The sequence below is a fragment of the Schistocerca americana genome, chromosome 10 (genome assembly GCF_021461395.2).
Source record: "Schistocerca americana isolate TAMUIC-IGC-003095 chromosome 10, iqSchAmer2.1, whole genome shotgun sequence".
NCBI classification, from domain to species: domain Eukaryota; kingdom Metazoa; phylum Arthropoda; class Insecta; order Orthoptera; family Acrididae; genus Schistocerca; species Schistocerca americana.
This window is the reverse complement of record NC_060128.1, coordinates 121,511,072-121,528,937: the sequence shown is the minus strand read 5'-3', so window position 1 is coordinate 121,528,937 and position 17,866 is coordinate 121,511,072. Positions and strand designations below refer to the sequence as shown.

General features: G+C 45.7%; 1 protein-coding gene across 1 annotated transcript; it reads right to left on the bottom strand.

Annotated features, from left to right (window-relative positions):
• Positions 1 to 4,176: 4,176 nt before the first annotated feature.
• On the bottom strand, positions 4,177 to 17,444 carry LOC124552288 (extensin-like). Its single transcript, XM_047126565.1, has 4 exons — positions 17,284 to 17,444; positions 11,872 to 11,956; positions 4,834 to 5,379; positions 4,177 to 4,779 (listed from the first exon to the last, which is right to left on the bottom strand). The coding sequence occupies exons 1-4, from the start codon at positions 17,442 to 17,444 to the stop codon at positions 4,177 to 4,179; spliced, it is 1,395 nt and encodes a 464-aa protein (XP_046982521.1).
• Positions 17,445 to 17,866: the final 422 nt, after the last annotated feature.

Sequence of the window (17,866 nt, the reverse complement as noted above, 5' to 3'; positions counted from 1 at the left end):
ATTTATTAAAGCTTTACAAATTTCTTAAAAAGGTATACCGCTATAGTTACTTTATACTAAAAAGTATATAGCCTATGTATGTTCAAATGAGCATTACGGTATCGTGTAATTCCCCTTTATGTATTACATAATAGATGTTCAGAATGTTCAAATGTGTGTGAAATCTTATGGGACTTAACCGCTAAGGTCATCAGTCCCTAAGCTGACTCACTACTTAACCTAAATTATCGTAAGGTCATACACACACACACCCATGCCCGATGGAGGACTCGAACCTCCGCCGGGACCAGCCACACAGTCCATGATTGCAGCGACTGAGACCGCTCAGCTAATCCCGCGCGGCACGCAATAGAGGTTTCTAATCAGATTACGAAAACATGTAGACAGTAATCTAACATTTATCTTGAAGGTAAAGTTCATCAAAATCGGAATAAAATTAGATTTCATATTTAAAATTTATTTTCGTATCCCACTGCTTATATTCTTCTTTAAGCCTTGAAGTATTTGAGTAGTGGGATATGAAAATAAACATCACAAAACTCAGAACTTGGTTGTCGAACGTACACGAAGTGATATTGTTATGGATGATAAATATACAGGTATATGCAGTTGATCAAATAAATGCTGGGCGGTGTAGCCGAGCGGTTCTAGGCACTGGTCTGGAGCCGCGCAACCGCTACGGTCGTAGTTTCGAATCCTGCCTCGGGCATGGATGTGTGTGATGTCCTTCGGCTACTTAGGTTTAAGTAGTTCTAAGTCTAGGGGACTGATGACCTCAGAAGTTAAGTCACACAGTGGTCAGAGCCATTTGAATCATTTGATCAAATAAATATCTTTGGACAATCACTTCGGACAAGGGTGGAAGCATTGAGGAAAGAAAGCACAACAAGAAAAGGGAAGATGATAATTAAGCACCTAGACTCTATTATTCGGAATAAAATACGTTAAAAATTTGAAAAGAAGTGTATACGTAACTATAGTTGACAGCATTACTCTGTATGGTGCTGAACTATGAAAAGTCTCCAGCGAACATGAGACGAAATTAAACGCAATGGAAATGGAGTGTTTGAGAATTTGTAACATAACAAGAAGAGAGAAAATAAGAAATGAAGTACTGTGCGAACAGATGGGGGTTAGCAAACATATTGTAGAGACAATTGAAAACAAACGCCTGACGTGGTATGCACGTCTTAGAAGCATTCCAGAGGACAGACGCCCTTCTAAAAATTCGCACTGCTGACCTCCAGGATACAGTGAAAGAGGGAGATTCTGGATCCATTGAAATGATGGAGTGAGGCGTACGATGTAGGACAGAGCCATGCAAGAAGAGGACTTACAAGATAGGAGATGGAAACTTGAATGTTAGAGTAGTGTAGAGAACTCGCAGAATGAACAAGATAGAATTGAAGGCAATGGATGTACGCACTACTCTGATACGAAGAGGCTGGCACAGAGAAAGGAAGTCTTTGACGGTCCACATCAAATCATTGATATAACTGACGGTCAGAACAAAACAATGTAGGTAGGAATGGATTCCATGAGCTTCCGGAATTGCAGCTGAATGACAAACACATTGCAGCTGATAACCAGTCAGCCAGTTTCTGGGGAGTGTTTTACACTGGAGGCTGCTAATGCACGTTGAACCGTGAATTTACTTTCAAAATCTATTCATAAAGAGTTTACTTTATTTACTAGTGATTCATAAAGAACATTAACACATTTCATCACACTATGTGAACGTGGAAGTAGTTTCCAGGGAGTAACTGATGGAAACAAATGAAATTTCATCAAGAACATTAACACATTTAATCACACTATGAGAACGAGGAAGTAGTTGCCAGGGAGTAACTGATGCAAACAAATGAAATTTCATCAAATGGAAATTTTATTCCTAAAACCCTTTCTTTAATAACAGATTTAAAATTACAATCAGAAAGCACCCTCTAAGTATCAAGTTACAATTATTCAGAGGCAGAAATAACAATTTTTTTTTATGACAGTAGGAGCCTTCGGGCTGAGAACCTTGCCGCTCTCTTTTAACATGGCCGTAGTCACGACCGCTCACAACTACTTCTGAAAGACTACACTGGTGCAAATCTGCAACACACCAGATTATTTTAAACTAAAAATTTTAACAACTCACACAAACACATAAACTATGCACCCGGTAGGAGGGATGGAAAAGGTACAAAACACTCACTTTAAAATTCATTTGCCGCCGAATGTGCAACTTGTTTTTAAAAGAACTCTTACGGTGGAAGGGTGGCAACTTTATATACTAAAATGACCATTTAAATAAAATCCATGAAATGCAGTTTTACATAAAATGTACCAATATGCCGTACATTAAACATATACCACCTCGCAAGATGATAGGCAAGATTAAAACATATTTCAGGATTTCGGCCTTTACACCTTAAGCAGTAAATTCGTTAACACCGAATCCGACAAACATGACACAGGCAGCTATTAACGTACGGCAGACCGACAGACAGACAAACAGACAGACAGACACCAAATGCCTAACAAATTCGGACGAGAGACAAACGAGTAAGCTCGGGATGGGAGACTGACCAAGAAAACAATTAGAATTTAACAACTAACTGAAACAACATATCAAGAATTACTTCTAACAAACTGCGATTTATGGCGAAGATCTGGCGCTGCACCCCGAAAACGCTCTCCCGACCCGTCTGCTGACAGCCGCTTCAACGGAAGCAGGAAGGCGCGCCGATCTCCCGTCTCACGGCGTCGCAGCTCGCACCGGCCAGACTGATGTCGTGGGTTGACTTCTGTTGCTCTCCTGTTGGCCGCGAAGCCACTACGCCTCTCTCTATATGGCGCGGTCCACTGGACTGACATGGGGACCTCACATGCGCCGACGCTCAAGACGGACAAGTCATCTTGTGTCTCAGTGCGCGACTGACCAACCGATCGATCCAACCGCCAATGACCGTTGCCTGAACAAACTAGTCCGCCGCTCGTGGTCTCGCGGTAGCGTTCTCGCTTCCCGAGCACGTGGTCCCGGGTTCGATTCCCGGCGGGGTCAGGGATTTTCACCTGCCTCGAGATGACTGGGTGTTTGTGTTGTCCTCATCATTTCATCATCATCCAGGAAAGTGGCGAAATTGGACTGAGCACAGATTGGATCATTGTACGGGCGCTGATACCCACGCAGTTGAGCGCCCCACAAACCCAACATCATCATCATCATCATCTGAACAAACTAGAGCAGACTGGCGGCCTAACACGTGCTAGCACTCCGGACGACAGACAGACACTGACTGCCCCACACTGAGCCGGCTGACCAACTGACCAGACTCACCGAGAGTGACAGACTGACTGAATGACCAACTGCCTCCGACTGACTTCACACTACGTGCTGCGGCGCACTGTTCAAGACAGCAATTTTTACCACGGCTCACATGTCACCATGTTTGCACTAAAAATTAGCGTGGAGTTGCATGGGCATTAACGCTTTCTGTCGAGATTAGCACCATCTTTGAACAATGGCTCCATCAGAGGTGCGCAGATGCGCGCGTAATGGTGACATTGCATGCACGCCCTCTGCCGACTTGTTGGCCTGTAGAATTAAAACTGTCGCAGAGACTATATATATATCTTATCTTCCTGAAGATACTATAGAATCTACTGCGTCCCATGCATTATGGAGTTGAAAGCTGCCATCTCGAATAATAAGATCTTCTTTCAAACGTGTTCGTACAGCTTTCTTAGTAACTGGCCACCCTCCTTCTCTTGACAGACACAGCAGCAGCAGCGCCTCGCCGCCGCGCAAGCAGCCGCGGCCGTGCCGCCTGCAGGAGACGGCCTTCTGCACGCCGCCCCCGCCACCGCTGCCGCCCCCGCCGCCCCCGGCCGCCTCCGCCGGCGCGTCCGTCTCCTATGGCGCCGCAACGACAGCCGCCGCTGCCCCTCAAGCGACGCCCGAGCCTAGCCGGCGCGCTCGCCCCCGCGGCTACTCCAACTACAACTACAATTACAACTACACCTACAGTTACGACGACAGCTCCCCAGCAGCCAATGGTGCCGCCTGCTGCGCCGCCCCCAGCCCCGCACACTCGTGAGTACCGTTCAGCACTGCTTTTATAGCCTAAGAACCATTGTCTGCTACAACTTTTGGTTGGGCGACTTTTGGTCGGGCGACTTCTGGTCGGGCTACTTCTGGTCGGGCGACTTCTGGTCGGGCGACTTCTGGTCGGGCGACTTTGGGACGGGCGACTTTGGGACGGGCGACTTTGGGACGGGCGACTTTTGGTCGGGCGACTTTTGGTCGGGCGACTTTTGGTCCGGCGGCTTTTGGTCGGGCGGCTTTTGGTCGGGCGGCTTTTGGTCGGGCGGCTTTTGGTCGGGCGGCTTTTGGTCGGGCGGCTTTTGGTCGGGCGGCTTTTGGTCGGGCGGCTTTTGGTCGGGCGGCTTTTGGTCGGGCGGCTTTTGGTCGGGCGGCTTTTGGTCGGGCGGCTTTTGGTCGGGCGGCTTTTGGTCGGGCGGCTTTTGGTCGGGCGGCTTTTGGTCGGGCGGCTTTTGGTCGGGCGGCTTTGGGTCGGGCGGCTTTGGGTCGGGCGGCTTTTGGTCGGGCGGCTTTGGGTCGGGCGGCTTTGGGTCGGGCGGCTTTGGGTCGGGCGACTTTGGGTCGGGCGACTTTGGGTCGGGCGACTTTGGGTCGGGCGACTTTGGGTCGGGCGACTTTGGGTCGGGCGACTTTGGGTCGGGCGACTTTGGGTCGGGCGACTTTGGGTCGGGCGACTTTGGGTCGGGCGACTTTGGGTCGGGCGACTTTGGGTCGGGCGACTTTGGGTCGGGCGACTATGGGGCGGGCGACTTTGGGTCGGGCGACTTTGGGTCGGGCGACTTTGGGTCGGGCGACTTTGGGTCGGGCGACTTTGGGTCGGGCGACTTTGGGTCGGGCGACTTTGGGTCGGGCGACTTTGGGTCGGGCGACTTTGGGTCGGGCGACTTTGTGTCGGGCGACTTTGGGTCGGGCGACTTTGGGTCGGGCGACTTTGGGTCGGGCGACTTTGGGTCGGGCGACTTTGGGTCGGGCGACTTTGGGTCGGGCGACTTTGGGTCGGGCGACTTTGGGTCGGGCGACTTTGGGTCGGGCGACTTTGGGTCGGGCGACTTTGGGTCGGGCGACTTTGGGTCGGGCGACTTTGGGTCGGGCGACTTTGGGTCGGGCGACTTTGGGTCGGGCGACTTTGGGTCGGGCGACTTTGGGTCGGGCGACTTTGGGTCGGGCGACTTTGGGTCGGGCGACTTTGGGTCGGGCGACTTTGGGTCGGGCGACTTTGGGTCGGGCGACTTTGGGTCGGGCGACTTTGGGTCGGGCGACTTTGGGTCGGGCGACTTTTGGTCGTGCGACTTTTGGTCAAGTGAAGTTTAAACAGAGCAACTTTCAGTCTAATACCTTTTGCTCCCCATCATTCAAGCAACTTCCAGTGTAGTAACTTTCAGTCGAATCACTCTAAGGTCGATGAAATTTAGGTCGTTGAACTTTAGGACGAGCATCTGTTGGTCGAATAATTGTCACTAGAGCAACTTTCGAGCAAAGAACTTTCAATCGAACATGTTTCGGTTGTTGGATGTGAGGTCCGCCAGTTATGCAATACACCATTTTTTCTCAGTACCCAATCATGTTTCGGCACCACTATGCCATCATCAGTGGTAGAGTTGGGGTTGGGTTGGGTTGTGTGGGGAACGAGACCAGACAGCAAGGTAATCGGTCTCATCGGAATAGGGAAGGATGGGGAAGGACGTCGGCCGTGCCCTTTCAAAGGAACTATCCCGGCATTTGCCTGGAGCGATTTAGGGAAATCACGGAAAACCTAAAGCAGGATGGCCGGACGCGGGTTTGAACCGTCGTCCTCCCGAATGCGAGTCCAGTGTCTAACCACTGCGCCACCTCGCTCGGTATCATCAGTGCGTTTTCGTTTTTATTTATTCTGCAATGTGAACATTTTTGTTAAATGGTTAAAAAATTATGTGAATCTTTAGTTCAAGCGACAGATCGTTTCTTTTTGTAAATACCTTTAGATTTCCTGTGCGTGAATTTTCTCGATCACTTGTGTGCTAATTAATACACGTAGCTTGTCTTCTGCAACCAAACGATGCTGATGAAAAAGTTTTTTGCTGGGAGTTAACGTATCTTCTAGAACGTATTTTAGTTTATCGCGATCTTTTCGCGCCTATATTCGTTTTTACTTACGTTTTCGTGTAGCAAGCTCTTCCATTCTCCGCATCATGCTGAGGTGTTGTGATGCACACGTAACTATAACAAGTATTTTCCACAAATAACGTAGTAAAGACACTTTCCTCTTCACCAAAACACCAAACCACAATCACACTGTGTTTTGGTTTGGCGCGGGATTAGCCGAGCGGTCTGAGGCGCTGCAGTCATGGACTGTGCGGCTGGTCCCGGCGGAGGTTCGAGTCCTCCCTCGGGCATAGGTGTGTGTGTGTTTGTCCTTAGGATCACTTAGGTTAAGTAGTGTGTAAGCTTAGGAACTGATGTCCTTAGCAGTTAAGTCCCGTAAGATTTCACACACATTTTGTACATTTGACTGAAGAGAATCGTTCAACGTGACAGAAGTCCAACCCTTCCGCAAATTACTGCAGATTTCAGTGCTGGGCCATCAACAAGTGTCAGCGTGCGAACCATTCAACGAAACAGCATCGATATGGGCTTCGGAGCCGAGGACCCACTCGTGTAGCCTTGATGACTGGTCAATACAAAGCTTTACACCTCACCTGGTCCCGTCGACACCGACATTGGACTGTTGTGGACTGGAAACGTGTTGCCAGGTCGGACGAGTCTCGTTTCAAATTGTGTCGAGCGGATGGACGAATCCGTGGACCCTGCATGTCAGCAAGGAACTGTTCAAGCTGGTGAAGGCTCTGTAACAGTGTGGGTCGTGTGCAGGTGGTGTGATATGGAATCCCTGATACGTCTATACACGATTCTGACAGGTGACACGTACGTAAGCATCCCGTCTGATCACCTGCATCCATTCTTGTCCTTTGATCATTACGACGAACGGTTAATTTCAGCAGGACAATGCGACACCCCACATTTTCATAATTGCTATAGAGTGGCTCCAGGAACACTCTTCTGGGTTTTGATGTTTCCGCTGGCCACCATACTCCCCAGACAGGAACGTAATTGAGCATATCTGGGATGCCTTTGAACGTGCTGTTCAGAAGATATCTCCAGCCCGTCGTACTTTTACGGGTATATAGCCAGCCCTGCAGGATTCATAATGTCAATTCCCTCCAGAACTACTTCAGACATTAGAGGAGTCCATGCCACTTCGTGTTGCGCAACTTCTGCATCCTTGCGGGGACCCTACATGATATTAGGCAGGTGTACCAGTTTCTTTGGCTCTTCGGTACAGATAACAGTATCATCTGCAAAATATCTTTAATATTTCCAGAATGAGATTTTCACTCTGCAGCGGAGTGTGCGCTGATATGAAACTTCCTGGCAGATTAAAACTGTGTGCCCGACCGAGACTGTGAGTACCGGGCGTGAGTCGTGCTTCGGTAGCTCAGATGGTAGAGCAGTTGCCCGCGAAAGGCAAAAGTCCCGAGTTCGAGTCTCGGTCGGGCACACAGTTTTAATCTGCCAGGAAGTTTCATATCAGCGCACACTCCGCTGCAGAGTGAAAATCTCATTCTGGAAACATCCCCCAGGCTGTGGCTAAGCCATGTCTCCGCAATATCCTTTCTTTCAGGAGTGCTAGTTCTGCAAGGTTCGCAGGAGAGCTTCTGTAAAGTTTGGAAGGTGGGAGACGAGATACTGGCAGATGTAAAGCTGTGAGTACCGGGCGTGAGTCGCGCTTCGGTAGCTCAGATGGTAGAGCACTTGCCCGCGAAAGGCAAAGGTCCCGAGTTCGAGTCTCGGTCGGGCACACAGTTTTAATCTGCCAGGAAGTTTCATCTTTAATATTGTCCGCAAGGTCATTAACGTACAGCATGAACAACCAACGTCCCAACACCTTCCCCGGGACAAACTAGAAGATACTTCTACATCTATGAGTTTCTATCCAAGTTAACTTGCTATGTTCTTCCTGCCAAAAAATCCTCAATCCAGTCACGAATTTCCCTTCATACCCATTAGGATCGTACTTTTGGTGACAGAGGTAGGTGTCGTGCTGAGTCAGAAGCTTTACTGAAATCGAGAAATACTGCGTCCACAAGTGCGAGTTGGGTTTCGCACGACTGCTGTTTTCGGAATGCATGCAGGTTGGTATGGGGTAGTTCATTCCCCTGAACGTAACGCATCACCTCTGCGCTCACAATAACATTTAAAGATTCTGCAACAAACTGATCTTGAGGATATTGGACGGTGCTTTTTAGATGGCTTCTGATAGCCTTTTAGGTAGCGGCTTTGACTTGTACTTTCTTGCAACTATTGGAGCACAGTTTTGTTTTGTTCGAGAGGGTCTGCTTAAAAGAGTCTGAAAGTTTGCCAGAGCATAGTCTATTTTCTTGGTAAATTCAGCTATTCTTCAAAGGCAGCTAACCACACATTACAGTGTGTGACTCTAAAGCGCCAGAGAAGTGATGGGTGTGGTCGCTACATGGTGTTGACGAAGACGAGAAAAACAGTCTGCAAAGAAATCTTTGTTACTGGACGGGGAAAAATGATATGCAGTTTCCTGCAGTTTCATGGTAACTCATCAGTAGGTCTGCAGTAAGAAAGAACAAAAGACGTCAACGCCTGCAAACTGATTGCTAGCATCAGCTTCAAATAGAGTGCATAAACAGGGAGTCGGTAAGAGGCTGACAACATGCGGCTTCTCTGTAGCGCATTTCCAAGCGTGAGCGGCAGAACACAGAGTACTTCGGCTTTGTTCAGATTTCTGGGAAACGTGAAATAATGCGTTGAGGCGTCGCTTTCTACGTCACATTCCGAATGGAGCGTTTGTAGTACTGGGAAATACGTCTGTGAAGATGTAAAATGTCGAAGTTTGTAATTTGAATAAACACAGTAGCGTGTAAAAGAGCTTGCTTTTTTTCATACCCGACATATTGTAGCAGAAGGTACAAATTTAGAAAGTATTTCTCACGCGGAATTCAGATTGCCCTACTTCTCACATGGTATCTGTAGTGTTTCTAGAGGAGGCCGAAATGCACGCGTTTAATTACACGCTGACTGGCGTGAGGTTTGGAACAGGACAATGTCTTGAGAATTTCAAATAAAGTACGTAGATGATGTCTGGCGGTGACACCACAGTATCCTATGAACCATGGGTGGAGGACAACAGGCAGATACCATAGTCTTATATTTCTGGAAAGTGTTTGATACAGTGCCGCATTGCCCCGCTGTACAGTATTAACGAAGGTCCGATCATATGGAATACGTTTTCAGATACTGCCTCGAGGACATTTTTAAAGGAAAGAAGGAAAATAAGAAATACGCACCCAATATGTTGTCCTGGACGCCTAAAGTTCATCAGAGATAAGGGTATCATCAGGAGTGCCCCAGGGAAATGTGGCAGGACCGTTCTTATTTCATAAATGTTGTCATGTTTCCAAACGAAACTATGGGTTCCGCTACGTATTTATATAATAACTACCTTAGCACTCGCCGATTCGCTCGTGTAGACTTTACGGCCTGTAGAGTATTTTATTTATTTATTTAGTCGAATTTTTATGTTGTTCACAAACTGCAACTTCATCTAAGCTAATGAAGGACGCATAAAAGCATGGTCTTTTTAGACTGTACTTTCGACCAAAAAGCGATTCTGGTACTTCGAGTCCATAGCTTTTGTTAATTATGCCTTTTGGACTCGTGTGGACATAGTTCCATAGCAACTTTCATCCCCTAACAAATATTGCTGTCCACTTTTCAAGAATGTAGCTTCAAAACTTTTTTAATGTGACGAAATATTCTCTTATCATTTTTGATCCTTAGGTGTTGAATTTCCAAAACAGTCAAACACCTATTTTTTCAGTTCTAACTGAAAAGCTGAATTTACATTTTCATACATTTAGCTTTAAAATGCTTTCATAATAAAATATTTTCATAAAAAACCTCATCCCCTGTTGCACTCGCTCAGGGCTTCAGTTTCCAGAAATTCTAAAACGCGTATTTTTTATTTGTAACCAATAAGTTAAATACCAATGTTGACAGATGCAGCTTTAAAAATACTTTACAGGCTCTTTAATAACTGTATTTTCAAAAAAATCTTTCACCTGCTATTTCACCCGTAGGGTTCAATTTCCAGAAATGCTGAAACATATATTTCTTTATTTCTGACAAATACCACAAACCAATTTTCGTAGGTCTAGCATGAAAGGGAAGCAGTGGTTGGGAAGGGAGTGAGACAGGGTTGTAGGCTATCCCCGATGTTATTCAGTCTGTATAATGAGCAAGCAGTAAAAGAAACAAAAGAAAAATTTGGAGTATGAATTAAAATCCATGGAGAAGAAATGAAAATTTTGGGGTTGCCGATGACATTTTAACTCTGTCAGAGACAGAGAAGGAACTGGAAGAGCAGTTGAACGGAATGGACAGTGTCTTGAAAGGAGGGTATAAGATGAACATCAACAAAAGCAGAACGAGGATAATGGAATGTAGTCGAATTGAGTCAGGTTGTGCTGGGGGAAATAGATTAGGAAATGAGACACGTAGTAGATGAGTTTTGATACTTGGCGAGCAAAATAACTGATGACGCTCGAAGAAGATATGATATAAAATGTAGACTAACAATGGCAAGGAATGCGTATCTGAAGAAGAGAAATTTGTTGACATCGAGTATAGATTTGTCAGGAAGTCTTTTCTGAAAGTATTTGTATGGAGTGTAGCCATGTATGGAAGTGAATTGTGGACGATAAATAGTTTAGACAAGAAAGAACTAGAAGAAGAAGAGGAATTTGTGGCACAACTTGACTAGAAGAAGGGATAGGTTGGTAGGACATGTTCTGAGGCTTATTTAGTATTGGATGGCAGCGTGAAGGGTAAAATTCGTCAAGGAAGACCAAGAGATGAAGACATTAAGCAGATTCAGAAGGATGTAGGAAGCAGCAGTTACTTGGAGAGGAAGAAGCTTGCACAGGATAAAGTACCATGGAGAACTGCATCAAACCATTCTTTGGACTGAAGACCACAACAAGAACAGCTTCAAAAATCCTTAATAGCTAAATTTTTCAAACAAACGGTTCATCCCTTGTTTCAACCCCTTAGGGTTGGAATTTCGAAAAACTCCTTCTTAAACTACGCCTGCAGTATAAGATCCACATCTTCGCCGAATTTCAAGTTTCTAACATGAATGATTTGGGATGAGCGATGATGAGTGAGTGAGTTAGTTAGTTAGTTAGTCAATCAGTCAGTCAGTCAGGACATTGCCTCATATATATACAGAAATTTATTACGTCCAAGATCGCTTGAACAGTACAACGTTGACATTGTCGAATTGAGCATTTGCCTCACATCTTCAGATGTGATTAATTCGCTAACAGGAGCTTCATTATGTGTAAGAATTTCAATTAACCATTTCGAACATCACGAAATATTGTAAAATGTCTATGAGCGCATCATATCCTCACAAACTAAAAATGTTAATATGTGATGATGTGATGTATTTACGTATATGAAATGAGTTACCCCTACGTTTAGTATGCCCATGGTTTTCGTTCTACAGCTTCCACTGAGGGATACAAATTACTTCAGTTAAAAGTAAGTGGGGTACAAGTAAGTAAGTTTGTTGTAGGAATACGATGTCGCTGGCTTTATATCGTCTGCAACTACAATAATGGTAGATTCCAATTATTTAAGGGGAATAGCAACATAACTATATTCCTAAATACTGTCGGCTTACACATTATTTCCCTCAAGGAATCTGAACCTACATTTATTGTGGTTTCATATGATATTAAGCCGGCGATGTCCCACTGGTACAAATTTACTTCCTCGTAACCCTTGTATCCCTCAGTGCTACAAGCAAAAGGGAATCATTGTGGATAGTAAAGGTAAATCCCGCTATTTCACACAGACGTAAATGTACAAATATAACACATTTCTCATTTTCATTTTATTACTGTGAACGCAAGTGTTCTTTGAATACATAATGTGCTGTTGTATAGAACTTTTAAAACGTCAGATCCTAATTACTATCACATACGGTCGTAATAACATATGATACATAGTACGTATAATAATAAAGATACGAGGGCGTGCTGAAAAGTAGTAGCTCCGAAATGCTTTATCTGAAAACTCTGGAACCTTTTTAAAGAAAAGAAACTTTGTGAACATTTTACATCGTTATTCTTCACGTCTATATGTTTATTTCTCAACGCAGACACCCTGGCGACGAACACATTTCTCCCAACGGTAGAGAAGTTAGTTGATACCGCCACTGTACAATGTTTTGTATTTGTTGACCGAGCCACAACCCCACCTCTGCTTGCACCGCTTCTTGACTGTCGGAATGAGGGCTTCAAAACGCAAAAGCAGTTGTTGACAGATCTCCAGTCTCCTCTGTTTTCATGTCAGGAGTGAGCATTCGAGGTACGCACCCACATTGTTTTCTGTACCGCAGTTCTGCAATGACGGCCTGTACGCGCGCTCCTGATATGGCACACTTCTCTGAGAGCTGCGTGTATCATCCGACGATTTTATCTGACGATTTCGTCGACCAGATTCCGACGCGTCTCGTCGGATGCCGTACGTGATCATGCACTCCTACCTCTGCCACACACGATGAGGTTAGCACCACGGTTTCCTTCAGTACGAGCACGAACAACCCATCCCCGCACATTACTGATGTCGATACAACCATCACCGTACATTCTTTATGGATTTCAGTTGAAGGCACTCGATTACAGAGAACTGTTCCTCACACACCCACATAATTACCTTACGTTGACTGACTATTCCGTCTGTTTTTGGCAGAGTATTTTGCACATTAGGCATGAAACATACACAACAGCGGTGTAACATTCTACAATATTTATTATTTGTTGCTCGAACCGGTTTTCCATTGTTACTCCCTCCTCGGGTAGAAAGATATGTCTGTGGTGCAGTGAAATATTGCTGGATCAAAGATTTTAAACTAGTGCGTGTGCAGAGTATATCCATTTCAAGAGACAAAAATGTTAATGTTAGATTAGAAAGTAAACAAGCGAGATTATTTCAGTGTAAATGCGATGTAGAATTTTTTAACTAAGAAGGGGACCATCAGGAGTGTAAATAAATGACACTGATGGGTCTCGGATATGTTGTAGAGGGACATGCCCTGAGTATGAATCTGTCCGCTTTTTTAGCGACGGGCCTTGGTTTTCGAGAAAATTCATTTTGAAATTGACTGCGCGCTGTAATACGCGTAACTTTAGCCATGTTCCAACCAAGTGAGCGTGGCACAGTGGTTGACGTCTACAGCTATGACCTAGAGGTACCGTGTTCGGGTCCTTTCCGTGTTTTTGTTTTTTTTTAAGTCAGGAAAGTCCAACATTTTTCCACTTTACTTTAACAGAATATCAACAAACAGTTTAAATTGTGTGAAATTATTAAGATATTTAAATTGTGTAGGCACAGTCGAACAGAAAGAAGACTGCCCTAGCAGACATCCCGTGCGAACTCTGTGTATTGTGACAGTGTATACTGCTGGTCACCGCCTTTTATTGGCTACGGCGATACAATTTCGTAATATACAGAGTTCTCGCGGACAGTGCTCTGTCTGTAATGAATATGTATCGCCATGGTCAAACAAAAGGCGGTGCTCTAGCTCCTAAACCGCTAGTTTGCACTTGTCTTCAACGTGCGTTGCTCGCAACGATTTGTTATTACCGTGCGTGTTCGAAGAATACATTGAAATGGACGACCCAAGTGTGTCTACAGAAGTGCAGCCAGAAGAAGATACATCAGAGGTAGAGGAGTTGAATTAACAGTCGAAAGGCGCAATCACTAACGCCATAACGTACGCCGAAAAGTTGCCAGCACGATCTCTGCTAATTCAATAGCAATTGGCAATGAGACATGTATCGCAGTGCAAGACCTGTTGGCAGAGAGACGGATCATCGATGGTGATGAATTAATAAACATCAACGAAGATGACGAGGTGCACGAATATGAGGAGGTAAGTTTCCCTTTTGTGTGGATGTTCTCTTTCTTGCGGACGAATCGACATAATATGAAGCTATTTACTTTGCGGCGTACGGGAGTAGAGGGATATGGCGATTTCGTCGACGACAATTTCGCCCATGATCCACGAAATTATGTGCCTGTATCTTACAAAGAAAGGGTAGTCGCTCTTGCAGTAGCTCATCCGTAATAGAGCCCAAAGAGCTTGCAGTCCCACGGCGTCGCTCGATTAAAACATAAATCAATGCTGTATCAATGGAAAGAGGATATGAAATGAGGTGGAACTCGTCGTGATAAATGTAACACTATCGATAGTGAGACGTAAGAACGGTTCGTCGAAGCGAGACAGAATTTGGAACAGGTAAATCATATCAAAATATATGTCAAATACATTGTAAGAAAGAGACCGGGTTGTTCTTCCGCGCACAGTAATGTTGATTCCGTACGTCTTTTTATGTATGGAGGGAAAATTTGGTCATGATGTTCAGAAAAAGCCGGCCACAATGGCCGAGCGGTTCTAGGCGCTACAGCTTGGAACCGCGCGACCGCTACGGTCGCAGGTTCGAATCCTGCCTCGGGCATGGATGTGTGTGATGTCCTTAGGTTAGATAGGTTTCAGTAGTTCTAAGTTCTAGGGGACTGATGACCTCAGAAGTTAAGTCGCATAGTGCTCAGAGGCATTCGAACCATTTGTTCAGAAAAACAGTCGATGAATTAATCCTCAAATTTAAAGACGTAATTGTGTCCTGCCCGAAATCAGAAAAGTTCACAAAACTGGTGTAAGAAGACTTTGTAAAACGCTGTGATTCTTCCGTACGTGGAACAGGAGAAATTTCACTGATACGTAGGGAGAGCAGACTGATCTGACCGTATACGATCGCATCTTCGTGCATGAGAAGAAAGCGTGCACCTGCACAGTAAAAGGTATCCCATCAAGGTGTACTCCACTTTGCCGGCATTGGGACGTACATTATTCCCGGTGGGTTAAAATTTTCACGAAGAAAATCAGAATGGTCCCGATTCGTTGAAGACAACAGAGCATTCGCCTTCGGGGATGATTCCATTAAACTACACTCCTTAATTGTGCATCAATTCAGGGCAACTCCTTTTTCGAAAATGATTAAACATGCATCGTTCGCATCGACGTTAACGGATGAAAGAGAAACCTTTTTGAATGCAAATGAACAACGTTTTCCGGTATCGCTCTGAAAAACTCCGTGCGCCTGCAAGACAGCAGCTTTAATGAAATATGATTGATGCTGTAAAACTGTGAGTTTCGGTTGCTTTTACGACAGAAATCATCCCTAATTCTGTTGTGGCATAACAAGAGATGCTGGCGATAGCGAGTAAGATCTTGTTATAATGACGTGAAAATTAAATTACTACTGCAAAATTGAATATTTTTTAATAATTTCACACAATGTACACTGTTTGTTGATATTCTGTAAAAACCGAAAAATGTCGGACTATTCTGACTAAAAGGAAAAGCAAAACGACAGGCAATGCAGATGATAAACGGGTATTCATTGGACAAATACATTATACTAGAACTGACATGCGATTACATTTTCACACAATTTGGGTGCATAGATTCTAAGAAATCAGTACCCAGAACAACCACCTCTGGCCGTAATAACGGCATTGATACGCCTGGGAATTGAGTCAAACAGAGCTTGAATGGCGTGTACAGGTACAGCTGCCCATGCAGCTTCAGCACAGTTCAGCAAGAGTAGTGACTGGCATATTGTGGCGAGCGAGTTGCTCGGCCACCATTTACCAGACATTTTCAATTGGTGAGACATCTGGAGAATGTTCTGGCCAGGGCAGCAGTCCACCATCTTCTGTATCCAGAAAGGCCCGTACAAGACCTATAACATGCGGCCGTGCATTATCCTGCTGAAATGCAGGGTTTCGCAGGGATCGAATGAAGGGTAGAGCCACGGGTCGTATCACATCTGAAATGTAACGTCCACTTTTCAAAGTGTCATCAGTGCGAACAAGAGGTGACCGAGACGTGTAACCAATGGCACCCCATACAATCACGCCGGGTGATACGCCAATATGGCGATGACGAATACAGGCTTCCAATGTGCGTTCACCGCGATGTCGCCAAACACGGATGAGACCATCATGATGCTGTAAACAGAACCTGGATTCATCCGAAAAAATGTACTGCCATTCGTGCACCCAGGTTCGTCGTTGAGTACACCATCGCAGGCGCTCCTGTATGTGATGCAGCGTCAAGGGAAACCGCAGCCACGGTCTCCGAGCTGATAGTTCATGCTGCTGCAAACGTCGTCGAACTGTTCGTGCAGACGGTTGTTGTCTTGCAAACGTCCCCATCTGTTGACTCAGGGATCGAGACGTGGCTGCACGATCCGTTACAGCCATGCGGATAAGATGCCTGTCATGTCGACTGCTAATGATACGAGGCCGTTGGGATCCAGCACGGCGTTCCGTATTACCCTCCTGTACCCAGCGATTCCATATTCTGCTAACGGTCATTGGATCTCGACCAACGCGAGCAGCAATGTCGCGATACGATAAACCGCAATCGCGATAGCCTACAATCCGACCTTTATCAAAGTCGGAAACGTGATTTCTCCGCCTTACACGAGGCATCACATCAACGTTTCAACAGGCAACGCCGGTCAATTGCTGTTTGTGTATGAGAAATCGGATGGAAACTTTCCTCATATCAGCACGTTGCAGGTGTTGCCACCGGCACCAACCTTGTGTGAATGCTCTGAAAAGCTAATCATTTGCATATCACAGCATCTTCTTCGTGTTGGTTAAATTTCGCATCTGTAACACGTCATCTTCGTGGTATAGCAATTTTAATGGCCAGTGGTGTATTATAAAGAATTTTTTGTTAGAAACCCTTGGTTGTGAACCGTAACGTTTTTGAAATGTTTACGAGCTGTGGGGTACCGCCTTCGTGAAACATATTACAGAAAATGTGCTGTCGTTGAAGGGGGGACGGCAACACAGTATGGACTGCAAGTCTCGTGTCAGTGACGGCTCCGCGTAGTGAGGCAGAGATGTGGGGCAGTGCAGCGCAGGCGGTTGACAAACGAGCGTGGGAGTGGCTGGCCGGTAATTAAACGCGCCACCCCCCACCCTCCACCCCCGCCATTGTCCGGCAGGGCGCCACTTGTTGGCCCCTGCCGCTGCTTTATTGCCCGGTAATTGGAGGGCCGGAGCCGAGCCAGCTGCGGCCGCCGCCGTTGGCCAAACCACTCTCCGCCACCCACTGCTGGCACTGCCGCCGCCGCCGCCTCCCACCATTAAATAACGCACAGCTCTGTGGCAGCGGTCCGTGTCGTTTGTCCTCACGCCGCATTCTCCAAATAGCGCGTGTAGCCTTAGTGCAGCAGCCTCAAAATGCGGTGACTATTCACAGAATAACCCACGATTAATAACAACTTACAGATGGATCCGCATTTTTTAAAGCACACAAATTATTGTTTTAACACTCAAACATGTTTCACCACAGTTGTAGCATCCTCCATGCAGGTATTATTATTTTCGTGAAGTACGTACATATACCGGGTGATCAAAATGTCAGTATAAATTTCAATACTTAATAAACCACGGTGTGGTGTGCGTACTGTAAGACCTTCGGTACACACACCATCAGATTATTTGACTTGTCGCTCTAGCGAAGTAGGCGAGTGTCAGCAATAAGTCTCGTGGTCTTATCGTGGCGTGTTTATCTTCTTCTGTTAGGTCAGACGATAGAAATGCCACTTGCACGCTTAGAGT